Below are 26324 nucleotides of genomic sequence, written 5' to 3' on the forward strand. Positions count from 1 at the left end.
GCAAAGGTCATGTGGGACATAACTTGTGAGATATTATGATGCATAAACTTATGTTTTGCGAAAAAATTTTGTTATGAGGGACAAAATTAAGGGCAACTTATATAAATGAATACATTTTGAGTTTTTTTTTTTTAGGCATAGCTACATTTTAGCTATTACATTTCGTAGCTATAGTAGATTGTATTCGCGCGCTACAGTAAACTGTATTCAAAATTCGGCTGAGTCAGATTTTACTGTATTCAAGTTCAGATTTCGCTGTATTCAAGTTAGATTTTAATGTATTCAAGTCAGATGTATTCAACTAAGTTGTATTCAAGTCAAATGTATTCAACTCAACTGTATTCATTTGTAGCTACTTTTATACTGTATTCACTTTATTATATTTAAAATCGATTGTATACAAAAAAATATCTTTCAAAATACACCCCCAAACACTGAATTTTGCACTAAAAAAATTAACGAATACACTCAAATACTGAATACAAGAAATAAAATTCTCTGTAATCATTTGTATACACTTCAAATTCACTGTATTCATTTGTATACAAAAAAGATCTTCTTCGAAATACAGGTGAAAAATATTGTATACACTGTATGTATACACTCCGATTTTAAATACAAAAAAAAAAAGGCTCAGATCTGAGTCGGCCTTAAAAACGACCGGAGGTGGCGACGGCGTTGGAGATAGATGTAGCAAAAACAATAAAAAGCTCAGATCTGAGACGACGGCAGCGGCGGTGACTGACACCAGATCTGAGCATAGCTCCGGCGACTGCTGGCTCAGCGGTTGCTCCGGCAGATTTGAGTGGTTGATGGTACGCTCCATCGGGTTATATTCAAAAAGCTTCCATCTTCTCCGCCGTTTCTATTTTCTCAGATCTGTCGGCTCCGGTCCACTGGAGCTAGAGCTCCTCGCCGGAGCAGGTTGGGGGAGAGGGGGGAGAGAGAGATGGGAGGGCAGTGATAATTTTAGTAATAATAAAGTATTCTACTCTAAATATATATGTAGCTATTAATTGTATTTAACATATTACTCTTTGTTATAGGATATAATTAATCTAAACTATAGCTACTAAATCTAAATATGTACTAGAATTAGTTATGCCATGTAGTTATCCCCAAAAATTAAAGACCAACACAAAATAGGGAAGAAAACATAATTAGCCAAGCCCATAATCTATACAACTTAATCTAGCCCTAAAAGATAGTTTACAACAATTAGCCATACAGTAAATCTAACCGTATCAACCTAGCATAAATCTAGGCAAAAAATCCTCCATTTTTAAAGATCATGTCATTATCTTTTCTAATTAAAAAGATCTCTTTCCTTTTTTCTCTTATTTTTTCAATTACTCAAATAAAATAAAAAATACTATATGTCCTCTCTTTATTCCATTTCCGGTTACCCAAAATAAAAATAAACACACACACATATATATATATATATAATGTGTTTGCATGTGTATAATTTTTTGTATGTGCTACGAGTATTTTCCTTTGCATGTATATTTTATGTATAACTATATATAATTCGTGTATAAATATTACAAATGTATATTATTTTATGTTATATATACGTAATTTCCTAGATTTTCTTATAAATTATTTTATTTTCTATATAAGTAACTTATACTTACAAATTAATAATAATTATGTAATTTTGATCGGATATACAACAGTAGCATTTATACATGAGTTATATACATTTATACACACTGTAATGAAATAAAAATTTATACATGAATTATATACATTTGTACACACATTGTACTTGGAACGAAAATGTATGCATGAGTTATATATATCTATACACACATTATACATGAAACTAAAAACATTAGTTTCACGAATTATGCACATGTTACATACTTGATATATATACAATAATTAAACATATTTTTGTGGAAATAAGAACTAGACAAAGTAATTAAAATATCAACATATATAATATTCAACATCATATCCACATGAGAAAATTGTGTGAGATGGAGAGATATAGTAAAGATATATATACGTATCCTTGTTTAAAGGGATAATGATCTAATTAGATTCTATACGTATTCTAACCCCTAAAAAATTGTGATTAGAATTAAAATCCTACAATTACTCCTAACTATTTGACTGGCTAATAAAAGTTAAAATCATGTGGAAGGTGGTAATAATGGGTTGATAAAAACAAAATATGTTTATATTGAGTTTAAATGTTAAAGGGGCTGCTGATTGAGTTAATTATTCCACAAAATGCGGAGATAAGGCCAATGTGCTAAAAGCCCAGTTACTTTATTCTTTGGTCTACAACTTGGGCTGCTTCCTGAATATTTGGGCTTGGGTGTTGAACAAACTTGTTCAGGTAAAATCGGCAAACAGCCACTTTCCACATTCATAATTAAGAAATAGGGAAAAAGACATATATGGCCGCTCGGCCATAACTAATCCCATCCTCTAGCCTAATTTTTCCCAAACTCAAAATGTAGCAATTAAACAAATCCCATCCATTAGCCAAAACTTAAATAAGATAATTTTGAAAGAAAAACCCAAACACAAAAATGTTAGAGGCGATTTTTATATATAATATGTGGCATTTGTGTATAAAATATGTATCAGTACCTATTTGTAATGTATAAAAACTGTATAAAATATGATCACTAAGCTATGTATCATTTTTTGTATAAAATATGTATCATTTGTGTATATAATGTGTATCAGCACAATGCAACTGCCCTGTATAGAATAGAAAATTGTATCATTTTTGTATATAATATGTGAAACCGTATCATTGTGGTATATAATATGTATCACTATTGTGTATGTTAAAAATAAATATCATATCATTATTGTATAATATGTGTATAATATATGTATAATTAACGTATAATTTATGTATAATATATGCATGATTAATTCCAGCATATGTATATAAACTGTATAATTTTTGTATATAAAGTGTATATATAATTCCACATATGTATATATGCTGTAGCAGCCCTTTAGCAGCGACGTTTTTGCGGCGACTAAGTGTTTTTTTTTTTTAACTGCCTGGGCTATTAGGCCGGCCAGCCTTGACATTATTTTGGGCCGATCGGCCATTTTTTTGCATTAATTTGGGCCGACCGGACACCTAGTGGGATTAAGCCTAAACAGTAATTAAATGTGGGATTAGTTTGGTTGAGTGGACATACAGTGTCCTTTTCCCTAAGAATTATCCATCATCTCAAAATTAATTCATTTTTTTGTGGGGAATGGCCTTCAAAGGCACTGGTCTTCAATTTTTGTCCCTCAAATTTGAAATCTTTAATTTTTGTCCTTCGCCTAAAAATTCATAGGTTCCAGGTTCGAACCCCCGCTCAACCAAATATTTTTTAAAAAAATTGCAAGGCAGAAGTTTGTAGCAAAATTAGGCCTATTCGGACAAAGTTAGGTCTATTCGGGCAAAATTAGGCCTATTTAGACAAAAGTTTGCCTTAACTTTTACCCAAAATTAGGCTTAAGGCAAATCTCTATCTTAAGATCTAACTTTTACCCAAAATTAGGCCTATCAGGCAAAAGTTAAGCCTTAAGACAGTTTCGTGGCAACAAGGCTATAACTAATTTTCCCTTTACAACTGAGGATAACCTCAGAAGTAGTAAAGATATTCTAGGAAAACTTAATGTCAAACCAAAAAAGGTCGTAAACAGATCAAAGTTAATATCAAACATAATCTTTTTTCATACGTTCAAGTCGAACATAATCTTGTAATATATATACAAAAAAAAAAAAGGTTGCCTGAAGGCAAACCTCTGCCTTATGAATGAAGGCAAAATTCTGCCTTAAGGCAAGTGAAGCCAAAACTCTACCTTAAGATAGAGTTTGAAACTCTGCATGTAGTAGAGCAAAACTCTACCTTGCGAATCCAAATTCTACCTTGCGATTTTTTTTAAAATTTTTGACTGAGCAGGGGTTCGAACCCAAGAAATTTTTAGGGAAGGGCAAAAATTAAAGACCACCAATTTGAGTTGCAAAAATTAAAAACCAATGCCTTGGAAGGCCAATCGTGCAAATGATTACCATTTAACTACTTTTTTAATGAATATCCCTAAATTAAACATGTAAAACATACCTTCTTCTTCTGCTTCTTAGTTGTGTTTATCTTGTCACTTTATTATCAATTTTTTTCCTTTTAAAATGTCTTTGGTTATTGCGTCGTTGTGGCAAGGGTCTATCGAAAATAATTTTTCTACCTCACAAAGATAGCAGTTAGATCAACGTATATCACGCCTTCATCACAAATTACTCGTTAGATTACACTAGGTGTGTTGTTGTTACAATTTTAATTATATTTTCTTAGTTTCTAAGCAAACTAGACGCCCCTTGTATTATCAACCCCTTACCCAAACACAGAGTTGAATAGATAGAGCACAAACACATAGTTGAATAGATAGCGCCTATATTTGGAAATTAATAACCCAAAAACCACCAAGCAGCTAGCTGGATTAGATTAAGACTTTGTACAATCAAGAATATATTGAGTTATCAAAGTTGACAATTATAAAATATAGTCGAGAGCTTAGACGACTCGGTCGATGTTTATCGTCACTAGACAAATTGTACTTAAATAATTTAAACATGTTCACCTAATTTCAGATCATTCATTGACTTATTATACCAACGAAAAAAAAAATGCTTTAGTTATCTAATTACTGTTAAACATACTGAAAAGCTTGGTCAAGTGGCGGTGTGGCGAAAAGATAATAAAATATTACCTCTCTTTCATTTTATTTGACGTTCTTTTTTAATATGCATCAGAAATAATGGAACGTTTTTTACTGGGAAACCCTTTAACTTTGAACTTCTTATTTTTATTTTTAACAATATATTTTTAAGTCATAAACATGTCGTGACATATTTTAAGACACAAATTCAAAGGGCACTTTTGGGTTATACTAAAAGATCTTTTTTTTTTTTTTTTTTAAAGTAGCTCTCAGTTGAGTTAAACACCGCCATAAAAAAACGAAACGGAGAGGGTAATACATTTGGATTTAATTAATACATATTAACATTGGAGTTAATTGTGTAATTTAATATGTTATTTACAATCCATTTTACGTTATCTCAATCAATGCTATTAGTTACAATCCATTTTAGGTTATCTCAATCAATGCTATATATTAAATGTACTTATCTCTAATTACCTTTTAAATATGACCGAGTAAGCATCTTTAATTTTATCATATCATGGCTCCGTTTATATTCATGTAAAAACGACATCTACCGGTGATCCTTCGTAAAAATGAGCTAATAGTGTTAAATTTATATTAAGTTATATACATCGTTGGCAAAAAAGAAAAATTATACCATCAAGACACCTTTACATTTTGGGGTCATTTGCACGATTACCTTCAAAGACACTGGTCTTTAATTTTTACCCCTCAAATTGGTAATCTTTAATTTTTGCCCTTCATCTAATACCATGAGGTTTGGGGTTCGAACCCCGGCTCAGTAAAAAAAAAAAAAAATCGCAAGGCAGAGTTTTGAATGACAGAGTTTCAAACTCTACTTTGAGATAGAGTTTTGCATGACGAATCTAAACCTCTGTCTTGCGAAATTCTTTTTTTTTTTATTTTTTTTTTATTTTTTTTACTGAGCTCTGGTTCGAACCCAGAACCTCAGGATATTAGCCGAAGAACAAAAATTAAAGACCACCAATTTGAGGGGCAAAAATTAAAAACCAGTGCCTTTGAAGGACAATCGACACAAAAAAAAAATGTACATTTTGTAGCAGGTAATTAAACTGTTGTGATTTCAAAATTATATATAATTGTCCACATTTTAATGAGGCTTACGACTTTCACATACATATTCTTTAAATATGTAAAAAATTAATAATGTGTATAACTTAAACTCAAAATTTATGCATACACTGTATACAATTAGTTGAAGTCTTAGGGGTCACTTGGTACACGGGATAAGGTGGATATCTCAAGATTAAGCCTTGGATTAAATCTATATTGTGTTTGGTTGACGGTATAAACTTATCCCAACACAGTAAAATTTAATCTCAGACTTTAATCCTGGATATCACACCTTATCCCGTCAAACTTGGATTATTTTATCCTACCTCTCAAGTGGGATAAATTAGTCTAAAAAATATAATTTCGGGATAATTTAGTCCGCGCACCAAAGAACCCCTTAAATATACACATAATACTTTTTCTTTCCTTACGTAGATTAACATACCCAAACCCTTTTTTTAAACAAAGTTTTCTTGGTCAACAGACTGTGTACGTCGGTTCTTTCTACGTAATGGTATTAACAAAAAGTTAGAAAACCAAATTCATGGCACTTAGGTTGTTGTCCAACCCACCACCAAGTAATGTAGCATGGGGTGTGGATTTTTCTCGTCTATATATATTCAACTATCTAGTAGAATCAGTCATCCCAAGTTACAAAATTTCATTCAAATTTTCATTTTAAATGGATAAAGACTTCGATCTTGATTTGGCATTAACGGTGGTAGGAATTTCAGATGACACGGCTGAGCCACCACGGTGTTCAACGCCTTCCGATGACCACGACGAGAATCAACTTCAAGTAGTGCCAATGGTTAACAATGTAAATGGACTTTGTATAGTATGCATGGAAGGTTTTCAAAGAGGTGTTGATGATCATGGCAAACAATTAGTCCCTTGTGGTCATGTTTTTCATGCAAATTGTCTTACCAAATGGCTATCCGTTCATAATTCTTGTCCTCTTTGCCGTTTCAAAGTCTCCGCTCCTGGACAAGACGGATTCAGAATTTGAATTTGATTGACTCGAATTTTAAGGTTCTTAGCATTAAATTCATTTTATTTTATAAAAATATGTTTAGATGTAATGTTTATTGAAATTTTAGTGAATATTCACATATATATCTTTGTTTTGAGTCGAAAATATTAAAATCAAATAAATCCGATGCTGAAATGCTGCATCCACCATTGTTTGTCACCTCATTTCTTCTGTAATAAATTGATTCAAGGTTTATTAAGCTGACTCATTAAATGGTCTAAGAGACGTAGAAGACTGCTGGCATCAGAGAAAGCGAGCCTCCTCTCGAGAAAAAACGACCCCTTTAGATCACATACTCCTTTTGTTCGAATTTACCCTATGTTTTTGTTTTACGTCTAAAAAAGAATGATATTATATATATATATATATATATATATATATATATATATATATATTCAAAAATAATTTAATTTTAAATTTTTTATTTTACTTCGATGATAGTCATATAAATATTTATGACAAAGTTTAACACCGTCGAAAAAAATCTTTCTTTTTAAAACTTTCGTGCAAAGTCGAAATACATCACATAAATACATACAAACAAAATGGTTTTGCTCACTATATATATATATATGTCTATATATATATTCAAAAATAATTTAACTTTAAACTTTTTATTTTACTTCGATGATAGTCATATAAATATTTATGACTGGTTTAACACCGTCTGAAAAAAAATCTTTCTTTTTAAAACTTTCGTGCAAAGTCGAAATACATCACATAAATACATACAAACAAAATGGTTTTCCTCACTAAATATTTATATATATATATATATATATATATATATTATATTTGTTTAATACCGTCTGAAAAAAAATCTTTCTTTTTAAAACTTTCGTGCAAAGTCGAAATACGATCACATAAATACATACAAACAAAATGGTTTTCCTATATATATATATATATATATATATATATATACATATATATATATATATATATATATATATATATATATATTCAAAAATAATTTAACTTTAAATTTTTTATTTTACTTCGATGATAGTCATATAAATATTTATGACTGGTTTAACACCGTCTGAAAAAAAAATCTTTCTTTTTAAAACTTTCGTGCAAAGTCAGAAATACATCACATAAATACATACAAACAAAATGGTTTTCCTCACATTGGATGTATCGCAATGGTTAGGATTTTCTCATCCAAAATGGATGATAGGGTAGTGTAGACCAGGTACCCTAATTATGGTTACTTGTAACAGTGATATTCTTGTCAGTTTTAATTATTTTCTATTCTTGGACGTGTAGACAAAAACGCATTAAAGGGAAGCATTATTTGCACGTTATGGTCCAAATGATCATTAAATTCACTCAACAAATTGTTTACGTCTCTTCTTAATTAAATTTATTAGCTTTGATCATCCACGTGATTTGAGTACCTAATCATCCTTCGTTAAAGAAAACAAATCTCAAAGGTCATTATAACTAGCTACCTTGGGAATCCTACAACTAACCTAAGTACCCATCACTTTGAAGAGAAAAAATAACATTATTACTTCACAAAACACTAGTCCATTATTATAATTAAATAAATACTCCACCAGTCTCAAAAATTAGGGAGAGGCTCCCCTCCATTATAGATCCCCTCAAGTTTCTCCAGTGCACCCTTAATTGAGTGATATCTGTCCACTTATTCAATCAATGGTCTAAAATTAATTTACTTAACTATTTGTCTAACTATAGTTAAGAAACATAACTCGTGCAAATCAATAACAGAACAAAAATCAATTGATACCTCTAATGCAAAACTCTAAAAAGATGAAAGAAACAGACTCAATCGAATTTGAGTCTCACAAAGGAAGAAGATAAGTACTACTCATCTTTGAAGTGAACATCCTGAAAAATTGAAGTGAAAGAGACTATATACAGTATTATAGCAGTCTTGTCTATTATTGTAAATTTGCTAGGTACCTTCTTTGATAAAAAGTAACTGAAACGACAAAAAAAGACCAAATTGAGATACTCTAGTTGGAGTCTTTGGCTTTTTAAATTAATTTTTTGACTGCAATTTATGAGCAATTAACGTTTTCTAACATCACAAAATTACAAGTTGTAAAATAACTTAAATCCTTGTTGGGTTTCTAGTTTCGGCTTTCATAAACAAGGGTTACTGATAATGGAGGAAAATCAATGTCACAACAGAGATGGCAACCATCCATTAACGAAAATTCCAACCTTTTTGTGGATTTTCACCTCCAAATTACCCAAGGCTTTGGTTCAATTTCACAAAATTGCAGTTTCAACAATTGACTTTTTTAATTTCTGGGTCTATAATTTGCTATTGATTTGCAGGATTTTTTTTTTTTAAACTATAGTTAGATAAATAGTTAAGAAAATTAATTTTAAACCATTGATTGAATAAGTGGACAGGTGTCACTCAATTAAGAGTGCACTGGGGGAACTTGAGGTGATCTGTACTGGAGGGGAACCGTGTCCCAAAAATTATATGTCGTGATTTCTAAAGATAGTTGTCTCAAATTATTTGTCGTTTTAAAAGTTCAAGACAAAATAATTTTTTTTTAATTTCACCATTAGAAGTTATTGTTTTAAAAAGACCCTCATAATTAATGTTTCTTCCGGCTAATTTGAGACGGAAGGAGGAGATAGTTTAAGAAATTAAATGACTTTTTTCTTTTAAAAAAAAAAAACAATTTGACCGTACATTAACGGGCGAATCTGCTGTCAAGACTACTGTATAGAACATTCAACGGCCGACAAAACTAAGTACGTAGGCCGATGTATAGAACATTCAACGTCTGAGAAAGGGGCACACGTTTGAAATATAAATAATCTATTCAGAATTCAATAATCCAAAAAGATTATAGTATCCGGTAGAATTCAAACGCACGAAGCATCCCGCCTTTATATAGGGTTCGAGGAAGGGTCACACCCCAAGAATATAAATAATCTAGTAATCCATAAAGGCTATGGATCGAGAAACCATAAACTTAAAATTCCAAATACTCCGCCTCTCTACAGACCAAACTACATTGGCAAATCACCAATGCAGCTGCAACAGAACAAAAGCTTACAAAAGAGAGGCAGAAATAGATGGATCAAGTCTTTTACATACAAACATATATCATGGAAGGATAAAGACTAAAGATCCATTTTATTCAACTATAGTACTTACAGCATCTGATCAGGTTATTTAATCAGCGATAACATCGGTAATTAGAAGTGTACATGCAACTCTCAGCATACTTCACCAAATCTGCAGGCTGGGGCAGATGTGTTGCAACACCTGCGGTATATATAACATATTCCATTCATTAAACCAAACCATTTCAAGATCAAGTTTATCAAAATGAGTTATAAGTGTTATGTACCGATGATATAAGATATTATCAACAATCAGAATTACAAGTAACTATAAATAAACATTAATTCGCAACTTGCAATAAATAATAAGTGACCTGTTATATCAAAATAACACCTATGGTGCAAAAAACTTTTAAATAATTGTCAGTGGGTATAACTTAAATCCAATTTCACTTACCGAGTTCATATGCTTTAGCAGCTACAGTAGCAGCAATATGAGCTGAGATCTTTCTTATATTACCAAAAGGAGGATAAATCATCCCCTTCGCATAGTGCTCCTCAGTTGCTTGAGCAGCCAACGCTTCCGCTGTTTCATATAAACATAAATCAGTAACCTAAATTTACACACTAACTTGCGGCGCATAGAGGTGATATCATAAAGTTATTTTTTGGTAACACGTCCATCCACCCAAGTTTAAAACGGAGGGGAGGCTGTGTCATGTTGGGGGTTGAGTCGAGACCCGTTTATGGACTTGACCGTTTTGGCCTGCCCAAATTTGAGCTAACTTGCCCATTTATCACCTCTACTTGTGGGTCTGATCATCCGGATACCAAGGCTTCAGTTAAAGGTTCCTAATACAAATTTCTCACTGTACTTACAAGCTGCTAAAAGCATGTCATTATGCACACGGATAGCGCCGCACATGACCAAGCCAAAACCAAATCCAGGGAATATGTAACAGTTGTTTGCCTGTGTTTTTGCAAGAAATACGCTATATATTAGTCAATTATGTAAAATATGAAGTTACTTTACAAAGGAAGCATATAAAATGCATTCAAAAACCTGGGTAGCAATGTGGAGTTTGTTATTGTACTCTACAGGAGGGAATGGACTTCCACTTGCGAAAATGGCTCGACCCTTTTCATAAAGCAATAAGAAATTGGTCAACGTCATAACCACAATTACAAGACTTAACCAAACACAACTGTAACGTGCATAGAGACTGCCTTTCATGCTAAGGCAAATCCAGGACATAAACTTGATGGATTCAACGTTTAATATTCTTATCAGCATTGAGCTCATTGTATTTTTGAAATTATGGTTTCAAAGTTTTAATTTGTTCAATTTTTCAATACATGTGTGTGTTCCATGTGAAAAATGTAAAAGACTAAAGCCTGCATCCGCTCTGTTCTCATGAATATTAATTACTTACCTCACTCCAAGTGTAAGCTTCTTCAGCAGTGCATTCGGATTGTGCAGTTGGATTTGAGAGAGCCATAATGAGGGGCCTCTGCAACTCATATATTAGTCTGTCAGCTCAAGAAAAGTTTGGTTTGGGAGAGCGAAATAAAAAACTGGGGAAATATAAGACCTTATTTATGGATGTCATGGCCTCAATCACTTCCTTAGTAAATGTTCTTCCAACTCCAGATGTTCCGATTAAAGCAGTCGGCTTAATGGCCTATACAAGTTTCAAAAGTATTAATATATAGAAAATGAGTTTCGAAGAGGTATTCCTCAATTAGGGAACTCATTGATCAAACCTCAACAGCATCTAGAAGATTGTCAACATGTTCGTGTTCATGGGCCCACGGTTTTTTGTGAGCTTGAAGTGATTCCTTTCGAGCACTAACAATTAGACCCTGCGCATATCGTGTAAACTCTGTCAAACTTCAAATATAAGAATAAACACTACCATTAATATACTGATTTTTCTGTTGTAGACAAGATTGTTTATTTTTCTACCTTTGAGTCGACAAGCCAGATATTTTTACGTGCTTCCTCCACAGTGGCATTTGTCTACAGGTAACAAACACAATAAGTGAAACTTACTAAACCACAATAAGCTTTTATCTAAAATTTTATAACGGACCACATGCAACTTAAATTTAATACCTCCTTTGAAATCGCAAGTGCTATGAGTTCTGCTATACCAGTTCCAGCCTGCAATCATAAAGAGATCAACATGACAATTTAATGACTTTCTGTGTTTTTGTGTGATTATTCTGATACGAATTATCCTTGCATTGCTATTTATTCATGTGTCCCAATTATGTTATAATCTTTCATTTTTAGTCAGTTCCAAAAAGAATGATACATTTGTATATTTAGTAACAATTTAAACTTTAAAATCACTATGTTACCCTTAATGAGATGATTTATAGCCACACAAATATCTATATCTTGTTTTAGACCACAAGTTTCAAAAGTCTTCCTTTCTTCCTTAATACCGTGTCCTGTCAAACACATATATAAACTAGGACGGACGGAGTATCATTTACTTCTTTTTTACATGTCGTCAGTAACACGTCCACCAAAAACAATTACAAACTTGAGCCTTTAAAAGAAAGTTCTAGTCTTACTTCTCCAGCACCGAAGAACAAGAACGTATGATCAGCTAAGGACCCTCCGAGCAGCTTTAGGGATGCAACGAGCCCCGCAAGTACCACAGCAGCTGTCCCCTGCAGTATTAATGGTATCAAAAAACAGAACAAACTAAAAAATCTGAGACAAAAGCCACAAAAGAAAAGTTGTATAGTACCTGTATATCATCATTGAATACCAAATGTCTGGTACCATATTTTGCCAACAGTTCAAAAGCATTGTGATTCGCAAAATCTTCATACTGCAGATCATGTTACAAATATTAGACTTTGAAATTACGAAAGGCAATGATTGTTAACAACTTTTAAATAGCTAACCTGTACAAGAACCTTTTCACCGTAATTTTGCTTCACAGCCTTCATGAACTCATCAAGAAAGTCATAATATTCCTACGAGGAGCGAAAAGAAACAGACTTTTCTCAATGTCATTATACTTCTACATGGTAATCTAAAACAGATAATATAGAGTGACTATTATAAAGTTGACCTTCCCAGTAGCTCTCTTTTGTCTGAGCCCAATGTAGAACTCATCTTGCAGTAGCTGCTCATTATTTGTTCCCACATCAATGGTTATAGGCAAGCACTGCACGCGCAAGCAAAATGGTAGGACATTCATAGTTATAAATTATATATAGTAGTGCATAAAGTTTAACAGGTTTTGGTACCGCTGAAGGTCTGACTCCTCCAAGTGCAGTATATAAAGCCAATTTCCCTACTGGTATCCCCATTCCCTGTGACAATATAATGGAATTCATATCAGGATTACTCTGTTATTCTACTCTATTTGACGCATGACAAAGTCAAACAAGAAAAAGAATTATTTAATTCAAAATCCTAAAAATAGAGTTATAAACCTAAATTTTGAGATATGGGGGTGGGGAGGCTGCGGGGGTTAAAAGGAAAAGGATGCATAGCATTTCTACACTTGATTCCATTTTCTTCAATTTCACTGCTTTTTGTTTTGAACATAACACAATTTGTGAACTATTTACACTATACTACAAACTTCTCTTGTGTCTTGGGGGTTCAACAATAATTAATATATAAAAGATAGCATCGCACAAAGTCAAACAAGAAAAAGATCCCGCATTCACGGGTGGGGGGGGGTGGGGGGCTGCGGGGTTAAAAAGTATGCAAGCATGTCACACTTGAGATTTGAACCTGCAACATAACACAATGTAGTTATTTACTATCCTAACTTAATATATACAAGCCACTAAGCTCGCATTCCTCAGCTCGTAACCGTAGTCATCCTAACTCTAACTTGCTCTAACTTGTAACCGTTGCTCCAAGGTTCCCCTTCATTCAATAATTTATATATAAAAGCTCTTTATTTTTTCCCTATTCACACAGTATAACCTTACGACAAAGGGGCTTCAATCGAACTCTTTTCAATACACTTAGCTACCACACACAATACAAAACTCGTGCTAACACATATATTTCAAAGGATTATTACCTGGCAGCCAAGGTCTCCAAGTCCCAGAATTCGTTCACCATCCGTAACAACAATGACTTGTATTTTCCTTTCTGGCCAATTTTTCAATACCTCAAGTATCCTTCCTCTGCATATAAATACATACTTCCAGTCTTAGTTAATATTACTTTCACATTGAAGCGGTAGATAAGCTTTAACTAGTAAAAGTACCGTACTTTTCTTTCAAACTGAGGTATAAACCTTGGGGACGCCTAAAAATGCTTCCATATTTTTGGCAAGCCTCACCAACAGTCGGAGTATATACAATTGGAAGCAACTCTTCCACATTATTAATAAGAAGCTTGTAGAACAACCTTTCATTTCTCTCCTAAACACAGCCAATACAGTGACTTGTCGAGTTAATTATGGTCACTGAACTTCAACCAAGTAAAATCACAAAGCTATATTTTGTCATTAAAGCAAAATGAAATTCACCTAATATAGCAGTAAAGTCACAAACTAGTATCTTTTTGTCACATTAAGGAAACTGAAATTTATCCACTATGATAGTAACGTCACAAACTATTTTTGTCACATTAAGGTAAGTGAAATTTATCCACTATGATAGTAAAGTCACAAAACTTAACCCAATATAAAAATAAAGTCACCTTGATGGGTAGGTTTTATCATTATAGCGGGTAAAAATTAGTGATTTTACTGTTATAGTCTGTAAAATTTTAATTACTAATATGATAGAAAATAGTTTTGTAACTTTATCATTATAGAGGGTAAGTTTAGTGGCTTTACTGTCATAGCGAGCATAAAAGTTCAATTAGTGACAAAAAATAATTTTGCGACTTTACTGTTAAAAGTGTAGTTAAGTGATCATAGACGAAATTAACCCGCACCCCATTCTGATGATAAGTAAATAATAGCAAAACTGATGCATAATCAAATTCATAAGTCAAGCATTTGGTTTCCAAGAATACCTCTAATTCCATCAGGGCAATATATTTATTCAAAGGGACTTCAAATTGCCGGAGACTCTGCATAAGTCTTTTCTCCTGGTATGACATATATAACACAAGAGATTAACAAAATTCCTCTAAAGCGCATCAAATAAATATTGGGAGTTTTAAATTGTATAACCGCCCACTAAAATAATAGCTGGCAAATCAATATTTTTCGTCTACTAATGTAGGAGTAATGAATATTTTATACATCATTAGTGTATATTTTTTATATATTTGAATAGCGACTTTAATTATTTTCGGCCAAGCGATCCAATGTGTTAAAAGCCCATAAATATTTTCCACTTTTAGCCTTAAGTAATTTATGTACCTGAAGCTGTTGGGGTATAATCGCAGGCGGAAGAAGGCCTCGCAAGTAATGAACATCTCTTTCTTTCTCAGTGAAGGCAAGCCCTTTGTTGTAACGTGGATCCCTCAACAAGTTGTAACCGCTGTTTTACAAGCCAAAAATTAATAAACACACAACAATCAAATTTACAGCCAAATTTAATGATTAAAACAAGTAAAATTACACTTGCAAGTCTTAATAATTCATGAACTGAATATAACTCTCCACTCAATGATCAGAAGAAGAAATGCCATAATCAACGATGTATCACCATTTTGAAAAAGATCACTTGGGAACTTATTTGATTAAAGACAACATCTTAATAAAAAGAATACCTTTGGGGAGTGAAAATTAGATAATTTTGACCATTATCCTCCTAACCCTTCATTCATTTTGGATTTTATATGTATATGCATGTAGTGACGAAGACAAATCCAGGATTTTGTGGAAAGTGTGATCATTAATATAAATATGTCACTTATTATGTGAAAGTTTGGCAACTCTTTGAAAACTTAATAATTATGCTAAGTTATTGGCGTAAATATATTTTGAAAGAAAAACGACAACCTAAAAAAACATAACAAAAATAGAAAAAGTAGTTGTCCAGTCAATCTACTCTATAACGACTTTGTCTCGGGGGTCTTTTAAATACATATACATATTTTCTATATATATATGTACCATAATAAAATGTCATTATATAGTGGGTCCGCCCCTGGTACTGACGAAGACAACTTGTTGGAAAGTGTGTCATCCAACACCACTTTGCGAAAATTTGGCGTAAATATATTTTCCTAAAAAATGATAGTATGTAGTTGTATAGTCTATAACGGCTTTGTTTGTCCCGATATTTTCTTACTAGTGAAATGTTGTTATATAGAACATATAACATAACATAACTTGAACATCGCTTCCATAAAAAACGTGATTGTTATAGTGAAATATTATTATTATTATAGAAGACGATTGTTATATAGAGGTCTGACTGTGCAAATAGAGTAGACCGACACCGTTAGAAAATTTATCGGTAACTGTGTTGATTGAAGGGAAAAAGAAGCAGATATCCGTACAAATACTGTGTTGTGTGTTATGTGTGTGTGTAGAACAATAACCATGGAGCTTAGGTGAAGTTGATGACTGGAGATCATTAATTAATTCGTTTCGAACTTGAGAGTACCTTGAAACAGCAAAAGTCCATGGGGTGATAAGTTGATCCTCCGTGGCACGATCCTCACCGTAGATATCCTCAACACCACCTCCGACCGTTGATGTTGATGACATATCCAGCACCGAATCACTTCCAGTACTCTTCTCTTTCATTTTGCTCTCCATTTTCTCTCTCTCACACACACTTGTAAGTGGTAAGTCTTTTTTGTTTTTGCCACCTATAAATAAGGCAATAAGCCTTATACGTGTAGTCTCTGAAGCACTAGAACAGTACTCCGTAATAATATATATATATACACACACTTGACAACACCTGACTCCGTAATAAAATATATATATACTTGACAACACTTGTACTGATTCCTGATTCTTCCTTCACTTTGACCCACGTCATTCTTCAAAAAGATGAATGATAGACTTTCACCTTCCTTTGGAGGTATATATATATATGGATAGCTTCAATGACAATATCAAGATAAGATAAGATCCTTCACTGATTAAGTCTTAATTTGAGTCTTGGTATGAAAAGATTCTGTTAGAGTTTAAATTACTATATGCAACAATAACAACAAATTAATTATATGCATTGCAAGAATTTTTTTTATTATCAAATCACTCAAATAATATTTATAATAAGCTAGCTTCTTTAAATTGTAAAATTTGTAATCTAAGGTAGGTCAATTGTTAAAATAAGTATATATGACATGATGGTATATAATATAATTTCTAATAAAAAGTATTTAGTTGACCGCTCTTAAATCGATATAGCTATAATCATGCTACTATTCTTCAAATTGAGGAAGTTCCTATGGAATTGGAGCTGGTAAGAACTCCGACAAAATACTGTACCGTCTTCATTATGCTATGACGTTTGAATCATAGGAATATTTGATTAGATACAAAATTTAAGAAAGAAAAATGATTATCTTATATATGCTATCAAATTTTTATGATCGTAAAATCATGTCATATTTAAAAGTGAAATAACAAGAGTTAAAGTTAACTAATTTTAAAAATAGAAAACTGCCCATCATTTGAAATAAGTAAGAAAAAAAGTGTCATACAAATAGACAAATAAAATATTATGAAAAAAAATCATTTTTGAACATGAACTAGAATGTTAAATCTTATTTTAGAACTTTCTAAATTTGATAAACTCCATTTATTTAAAAATAAATTTAGTATACTTTAAAAATTATATATATCCGTGATGATCATGAACATGTAACATGAATTTTAATAGCGTGCGACGGACGAAGGTGGTTTATGATTAATAGATTCCTGCAGGTGGTTTTGATGACTTTCTCATCCTCTTCTTGACACGTTGCTCTCAAATACGCAGAAGTACAAATTTCATACTGAAAAAGGTTGTGAACATTTGATGTACAACTAGAAAATCACTATTTTTCCACTGAAATTTCATCGAAAAATATTCAATGGCCAGTCTTACAAATATTTTGATTTTTTGATTGAATCAGTAAGAAAAGAAGAGATAGTAATATTTTCTCACAAAAAAAATCAAGAAATTTCTCAACATTTCAACGAAAACTTGTTTTCCGCCATGGTTTCTCCACATAATTATGTATCATGTAATCATCTTTCATTGAAAAACAATAAGAATTGGTGACGGTCATGGTTTTATTTCCTTTGAGGGTTTCTCACGTGTAAAATTGTATGTTGTTTCTTTTTGTTGTTATTGCTTTCATAATTGTTGTCTATCGCCTTAATTATGTGAAATTATGTGTTAATCGCATTCGATTTGTCATTATTGAAGCATCCTGTTGGGACCGAAATAATCAGGGCGTCATGCGGAAGCTAATAATTGTAAACCTTGAATGACGATAAATTAGACAACATAGAAAAATATACTAAAAAGGCATAATATTATAATATGATTTGGTCAAGTGACCTACATATTGAAAAACTAGTATTAAAAAAAACTATAAAAATTGTAGAGAGAAAAATCTTCCCCCTAAACAAAACTCAACCCTAAAAGACTACATTGTGGATACTATTGTGTTTGTTGTATGAGACGGAATCTTCAATATATAGAAGTCCAAAACCTTTTCCTCCAAGAAAAGGAATAGCAAAATATGAAAGAGAATTATATATTTTCCTTTTCGTTACTAAGAGAAGATTCAACTAATGAATTATGGAAGAAGACTTATACTTTGACTTTCAATTGGGTTGACTAGAAATGTACAAGATCATCCCTATTTATAGATCTAAAATAAATACATCTAAATATGATAAGAAAATCAAGGCAAAACCCTATAAGATAATTATCTAAGATCCACATCCAACGATGAAATATCTATGATATTTATTCTTCCAAAAAATTAACTTTAATTTTTCACAATACTTTGACTTACCTTCAAGAGAAAAATAAAAGCGCGTATGATAAGAAAATCAAGTTTACGTTAATACAAGAGATCACATAAGTTTACATTAATGATTGATGTTTGAATGTTTGCTCGCTCGACGAGAATTGGATAGTCGAGTCAGTCATAAATTTCTCCCTAAATTCGAAGCGTGATACAATCCTCAGCATATTATATTCCTAAAAATAAAAATTAGATATAGATTTTTACACTCCATGTTAATTAGGAAAAAATAATTACCCAGTTTACCCCCTCCTTTTTTTTTTTTTTACCCGCTTTAGCCGTCAGAGATTTATTTTCTTCATCTTCTCATCTGAGAGCACGAGAACCAAATCACAGTTGAGCTCCATCCTTTGCCTTTCTTTCTCACCACCATTAAAGCACCATCTAAGAACCTCGTTTTTCAGCTTCCAGATCCATCGTTTTTCACCCTAAAACACCTGTTAATATCACCACTGAAATCGAATCCACCACCATTAAAGCAGTGAGAAGCTCATTTTTCAGCTTTATCGTCGAGCTATCCAGATCCATCGTTACAACATCGAACTACCCCTACCACCGGATCTGCATCCATAAACCACCAATCTTTATCTTTATTTCGATTTACCCCGTCATTGATCTTGAGTTTGATTTGATCAGGTCTTAGCAAAAACAACTGAGTAAAGTGTGTATAAACACTTCGCATACATTATTATACACTTTATACAGTGTAGAAATGCATATACACTTCTTCCCTTTTATACAATACTATAAACACCGATTTTGTACAAATTTTATACTTATTTCCCTGACTTTGGTATTCGTAGTTAGTCTATTTTAAGTTTGAAAATTTGCAAGACTAAATCAGATTACTATGAGAAATATATTTTCTTCTTTTAATATATGCAAACAACAGAATCTTACGATTTAATGTAGTCTTAATAATGAATTGGTATGTAATATCTCTGATTTTGCATTTGCAAAACTTTAATTTTGCTATCTTCCTTTTATGATGTGAATTAATTTTGAATTTTGTAACTATATACTGTTATATTTCTGGTAAAAAATAACATTATTCATCACATATTCTTTATTCACGCAATATGGGGCCTAGACTTGAAATATTTAATTTTCAACTAATTTTAAATGCATATGTTCCTTAGATTTTAATTCTTTATCGGTATGGTACAACTAGTTATGGATTTATTAGTAATTTAGTAATATTTTCAATTTTAATTAATGAAATATGAAAATCAATTGATATTTTAAAATTAACAAGTATTTTGTTTTCTTTTATAACATAAAAAGTGCAGGAAAATAATTTTTTGTGTACTTTTGTTTATAACAGCTAAATGAGATCTAAACATCAAATGTCATATACATACATAACAACACCTCACTATAGCAGCAATAAAATTTTCAGACAAACAATGCTATTATAGAAAGGTTTGCCTATATATTAGATTTACAAAGTTGGACATTAATGGGAAACTATTCAATAACAGAAATGCGTACTTCAGCGCCAGGTCCTCATTTTCAAGTTTTCAAGTTTTTATTTCTATTTTCAAGTTTTATAATGTTAGACCTTTGCCTAATATTTTAGAAGTTCAAATTCAATTACTCAAATATCTAGATATGTTTAAAAGTTTTTTGCAATAAAAATAGAGGTTGTGTATTGAACCATATGTATAACATTTACTAACTTAAAAGAACCCTTGGAGATGGTTGTTTGTCAAGCTCACCTATATATAATAATAACAATAAAATTTCTATTTTATAATATTTTCTTCATTTCAATATAAATAAATTTCTGGCACTTTTTTTATGGTCCAATATGAATGAATTATTAAAAATCCAAAGATGTCTTAATTGGATTCCATTAAAAGCACACCATCTAATACCTGCCAAACGCGAATAGAAATCAAAGGCTAATTCGTGAGTGTTTATCTAACTTAAGAAACTTCCAAGAATTCTATATCTACATACTTCAAAATAGTTTTTGCGCTTTTACATTCCTCAATTAAGTTCATGTATCCAACTCCTTCCCCAAGTTGCACATCCATTTGTTCAGCGACATCACAAGATGTTTCCACTATCCTCCGTGGCTAGTACATGCTACCTGCCACCTCTACGTCTTCCTGCTCAAGAATGTATTGTGAGATATGTAAAATAAAAAAAGAATGAATGTTGCACCATGACAAACTAATTATTAGGAAACTGAATTTACGACACAAACCTAAGTATTTTTGCCGCTTTCGGGCGGTGATACCAAAAGAAATATTTGATTCTCACGGAAAGCACTGATGAAATCCATTTTCGTCTCCCATATGGGAAGCCTCTTCCTCTTTTCTGAGAGAATGTGCTATTTCTGAGAAAAGATCTTTCAATCCACTTGTTTATATTCATACCTATAAGAAATAACTTTTGCACATTAGAGTTATAAAGATATGCCTTAATAAAGAAATTTTTCAATACTAAAAGAAATAACTTTTGCACATTTATCTTTCATTTACAATTAAATATTGATTTTTATAACTTTGAATTGGAACTCTAATTCTTATAGAAATAAAACTCCTGAAGACTTACAACAGTGTCAAGCTTTCACTACATTGATTTGCATATAATGGAGAACAAGATACAATATTTTTTAACAGATAAACTCTGATGGATTGGGCTTCAAAATTCTATGCTAGTGAAAAAATAACCAATAAACTCCAGAAATTCTAATTATAAGAGATAGAGAAACAAAGATAGAAACTTCACAAGTTGAAAAATCCTAATGTGACATCTCTATGCTCCTCCCTCCGTCCCAAAAAGATTGTCCTAGTTTGACTTGGCACGGAGTTTAAGAAATAAAGGAAGACTTTTGAAATGTCTTGTCCAAAACAAACCTTAGATATTTGTGTGGCTGTAAATCATCTCATAAAGTTAAATTATTTCTAAATATAGAAAGGTGACAATCTTTTTGGGACAAACTAATAAGGACGGTAGGACAATCTTTTTGGGACAAAGGGAGTATATATTATCATATATGAAGGTTACTACTATGTTTTCTCTGAACCTTAACATTTTGATTCTTTTGTGTTGTTTGAGAATTTTGGATATTAACTAGAATTTAGGTCATGCAGTATTTTTTTTAGGGAGTTACAAAAAATACCCATCTTGATATTTTAGTTCCAGAATTCTGATGAATTGGGTTTCAGTGGAAAAAATAACCAACAAATTCTAATTACAAGAGGGAGAGAGACAAAGATTGAAACTTTACAAGTTTAATCCAGTTTTGAAAAATCCTAGTGTGGCATCTCTATGCTAGTATATTTATCAGGTTTATTTGGTTTTTGGGATTCTTAAGCTTCTCCAATAAGTCTATGTTGAAATACAACAGTGTTCCAATGATGACAAAGGTATTTCAAGCAATGGTGTGTTGAGTGGAGAAAATGGGGTTATCAGATGAAGATGATGAAAGAGGAAAAAGTCTTCTAAGTATACGAGGTGATGAAACCTCTTCAACACATACTGTAATGACCCGTTTGGTCGTTATAGTGTTTTGACCCATCGACCCTTTCCCTGAGACCCGTTAGTATGATCTATGACTTAATAAAGTCATTGGGTTGGGTTCCGCAAGGTTCGAGTGTAAATTGAGTCATTCATGGAGAAACTAGTTAAGTTGACGAGTTAGAGTTGACCATGGTCAACTTCGGGTTAGGATGACCCCATGTCTATGTTTTGGAAGTTCCAATATGTTATTATGATGATTTTGAACTTGTCCACAAGTTTTGGTGAGGTTCCAAAGAGTTTCAGATGGGTTTAGGGTTTTGTCGCGCTCATATTTGGTGTTTTCGCCGGAGGTCTGTGGATAGAAATGGCTCCAGATTGATCATCCAGCCTTTTTTTTAGTGAGGTTTGAACCATTAGATCCGTATCGAAATTACAAAGCTATAGGAAAAAGAATCGTCGCGTTTGGCCTCCGGATGAGAGAGTTATGCCCGTTTTCGTTCGGTACATTCCCAGCTGGCCCGTTGGCGGAAACTGCAGGGACCGCTATAGCGGCCTGGTGACCGCCACAGTGGCCTGGTGAGCGCCACAGCGGCCCAACTGGGCAGTAGGTCCGTTTTTAATGTCTTTTTTTCAAGTTTTTCCCATCCTAAACCCAAAAACACTTCCTTAGAATGTGAGAGGCTATTTTCCTAGGGTTAGGGTGAAGTTCTTCCTTGAAGGTAAGTGCAAACCCTTATGTGATTGTTTATCATTCCTTCTTCAAATCCCATGACAAGCTTAAGCTCCATTAATGGTGGGTGCAAGATTAGAACCCAAGAATTGATGAAACCTTCAATAGTTGAAGGGTTGGGAGATAACAATGAAAAATCATTCAAAAGCACTTTGGGGTAAGATTCTAACCTAGTATTCATTATTTATGTGTCGATTATCATATCTCATAGTCATTCCTACACACTAATTGTGAAGAACTAATGGGTTAAGAACCCTAGGGCTAAAAATAGAAAAGATGAATTTGGATATCTTGTGATGAATAGAATTCCATGAATTTAAGATTGAAGGTTAACTAGGTGATGGGTAACATAACAAAAAAAAAATGATGGGTAACATAATTGTGCACTAAATTTCCCATCTTACCCTCATGAACCCGGATTCACATTGTAGGGGTATTTTAGACATTTTTCTAAAAGTATAGCAATACTGGTATCGCTGGACTCGTTTAGACTCGTAGAGTACTATTTTGACTATATTGTATCTGAATTTTTAATAAAATTCCAGTTTTGCCCTTGTGGCTAGGGTTTAGCTATTTTAGGGGTTTCGGGTAAAACTATGGCAATATGGGTATCCTTAGATTCGTATTCTAACATAGAATTCATATTTGATAGACGTTAATCATTTTGGGGTCCTCCAAATAGGAAGGCAAGGCTATGGTTTGGTAATTCGAGACTGTTGCTCGATATTCCAGGTAGGTTATGGCTTACTTTAGTTAGACTTTGATTAGCGAAACATATGTATTGTGTAGAATTGACGGGAGAAAGAATGATTAGGTCTTCGGACATGGTGTTTTGGTTGGACATTAGCTAGGTTGGTATGACTTCTAATTTTTGTATATTTGCTGAAACGGCTATTGTGGTATTGATATGATCATTGACTGAGTTAAATTGTGGATTAGTGACTCTACCTAGGGAAGTAACTTGGACTGTGATTATCGGTAGGTTATTGAAACTTGACGACTTGTGGTTTAGAAGCTTCATCTTAGTGACTTCGTTATGGGATATTCTCAGACTTGGATTTGAGTGTTAAGTGCCTATCTTGTTTATCTTGTTGATTTTATATTTATATGCGTGAATTAATCTTAGTCGGCCTATGATGCTTACCGGTACATAGTATTTGTCTTGATACTTGCCCTTCTTTTCCCTTTTTGAGTGCAGATTGTGTTCCGAAGATTTCATCCAGACTACATCTCTAGCTTGAAGCTAGTTTGCTCGATCAGATCCGAGGTGAGCTTCTATCCATGCCATGCCACCTGAAGATCTCTCTTCCCAGGTGTCTATTTTTACTCCAGACATTCTTTGTTGTTATATTTGAGATATACTTCATTCTTTAGATATTGTTCGTTAGAGTCCTTGTATGATGACTTTCAGATCTTGGGGGTGTAATAGTTAAGACTTCTGCACTTATATTATCTATTAATTATGAATTGATTAATTTATTCATTCGTTCACTTATATATTGTTTAGTAATTGATTAAAGAAGTTGAAATTGGCTAATGATTAATGGATAAATGGGTAAGGGTTCGCATATTAGTGATAATAAGGTAGGTGCCCGCACGATCTGTAATTGGGGTCGTGACACATACATAAAATTGGTATTGGGCCTTTGTAATAAGTTATGGGCTCAACATCAATCTTGGGTCATTTTTGAAGCAACAAAGAGCGGCCCAATGCAATAGAACAACCCAAATGAAAGAAGCACAACATATTTATAGTGTACATAGTCACATAGAAAAAATGAAACTTTGATTCTTTTACGAGCTGTACAAAATTCATGATTAGTTAGTTACATAGTCTAGGAATTTAGCATTTAGTCCCTAGAAGAATTGTATAAATTAGCAGCTACACTGCATATAATTTTTATTGAGAAATACAAGGAATTTCTAAATCTCATTCTTGAATATCCAACATGGTATCAGAGCAATAAGGCTCGATCCAATTCCTTTCATCTTAATCACCAAATCTTCTTTTTCTTCTCATTAAAACACCAGTTCTTCAAACCTCTAATTCACAATGACTGATGAAACCCCTCTTGCTGTTGGAGTTAGAGCTGTGACTGGAAAAAAGAACAACACCATTGATCCAACTCACCCTTACTATCTTCAACCTTCAGACTCTCCTGGTATGACTCTTATGCACTCCATTTTTATGGAAAGGGTTTTTCAGCTTGGAGAAGGTCCATTTTGATAGCACTATCTGCTAAAAGGAAACTGGGTTTCATCAATGGATCATACAGTGCACCAAATCTAGATTCAACTAACTTTCTTTAATGGAGTTGTTGTAATGATATGGTGACTGCATGTCATACAGTGCACCAGATCTAGATTCAACTGACTTTCTTCAATAGAGTTGCTGTAATGATATGGTGACTACATGGTTATTGAACTTAGTTTCCAAGGATATTAGAGACAGTGTCATCTATTCAAAATCAGCTAAAGATCTGCAGAACAGTTTGGAGAGCAGGTTTGGGAAATCTAATAGAGCAAAGCTCTATCACCTGCAAAAGGAACTAAGTGGGTTAGTGCAAGGAAGTACAGACATTTCTGGTTACTTCACTAAGCTCAAAAAATTGTGGGATGAGCTAGATTCATTGAACGTAGATGTGATTTGCACTTGTGATTGGATTTGTGAAGGAAAAAAGAAGTTAACTAAATCTCTAGAGGATCAGAGAATGATTCAGTTTCTAATGGGCTTGAATGATGTTTATGCATATGCCAGGGGAAATATTTTGATGCTCAACCCCTTACCCAGCATGGATCATGCTTATTCTTTGTTGTTACAGGATTAAAATCAAAGAGAGTTTCATGCTAATGCACAAATACCATCTGATTCAGGTTTCTTCATGGTGGGAAACCAAGGAAGAAATGCACAAAGAACAGGAAACCAACATGCATACAGAAATGGAAACACAAACACAGGACAAAGGTTTGGAGGAGGATATCCCCAGAAACCAACATATGCATCTAAGAAATTTAAAAGAAGGAACAAATAAAATCCAAATGTGTCTTGCACAAATTGCCACAAGATAGGGCATGTTGAGGATGATTGCTATAGACTAATAGGGTATCCTGATGACTTTGAATTCACTAATCAAAAGGGAAGTGGAGTTTCAGCAAAAGCAAATGCAGGTATGACTGAGGAAATTCAGGGAAACAATAGGGTACAAAATGAACCATCCACACTTAACCAGCAATATTTTAGCAAGGCACAGTGCACAGAAATTGCACAGATGATCTGCAAGCAACTGCAGATGGGAAAAACAGGAAACTCTAGTTCAGAAATC

The 26324-nt window shown here is 32.8% G+C and overlaps 2 protein-coding genes across 2 annotated transcripts; one reads left to right on the forward strand and one right to left on the reverse strand.

The window, feature by feature from the left end:
- The first annotated feature begins 6451 nt into the window (after positions 1-6451).
- On the forward strand, positions 6452-6778 carry LOC132031937 (E3 ubiquitin-protein ligase RING1-like). The gene has a single exon (XM_059421791.1). It carries the CDS (start codon positions 6452-6454, stop codon positions 6776-6778), a length of 327 nt encoding a protein of 108 aa, XP_059277774.1.
- Positions 6779-9941: 3163 nt separating this feature from the next.
- On the reverse strand, positions 9942-16679 carry LOC132030973 (NADP-dependent malic enzyme). The gene is made up of 19 exons (XM_059420780.1): positions 16424-16679; positions 15229-15349; positions 14877-14951; positions 14124-14275; positions 13930-14035; positions 13136-13201; positions 12958-13053; positions 12788-12859; positions 12628-12711; positions 12449-12547; positions 11982-12029; positions 11832-11885; positions 11630-11728; positions 11458-11547; positions 11299-11376; positions 10929-11003; positions 10745-10835; positions 10323-10451; positions 9942-10067 (listed from the first exon to the last, which is right to left on the reverse strand). Exons 1-19 carry the CDS (start codon positions 16576-16578, stop codon positions 9979-9981), a joined length of 1779 nt encoding a protein of 592 aa, XP_059276763.1. The 5' UTR covers positions 16579-16679; the 3' UTR covers positions 9942-9978.
- Between the last annotated feature and the right edge of the window lie 9645 nt (positions 16680-26324).

Source organism: Lycium ferocissimum, chromosome 9 (assembly GCF_029784015.1).
Source record: "Lycium ferocissimum isolate CSIRO_LF1 chromosome 9, AGI_CSIRO_Lferr_CH_V1, whole genome shotgun sequence".
NCBI lineage: Eukaryota > Viridiplantae > Streptophyta > Magnoliopsida > Solanales > Solanaceae > Lycium > Lycium ferocissimum.

Bases quoted from the DNA above. Each gene is read 5' to 3' on its own strand.
- LOC132030973 (XM_059420780.1), bottom strand. From the start codon at position 16,578: ATGGAGAGCAAAATGAAAGAGAAGAGTACTGGAAGTGATTCGGTGCTG. The intron at 12,712-12,787 runs GTTAGCTATTTA...CATGATCTGCAG, and splicing joins GTGAAAAGGTTCTTGTACAG to TATGAAGATTTTGCGAATCA. The intron at 10,836-10,928 runs GTTTTTGAATGC...GCAAAAACACAG, and splicing joins AACTCCACATTGCTACCCAG to GCAAACAACTGTTACATATT.
- LOC132031937 (XM_059421791.1), top strand. From the start codon at position 6,452: ATGGATAAAGACTTCGATCTTGATTTGGCATTAACGGTGGTAGGAATT.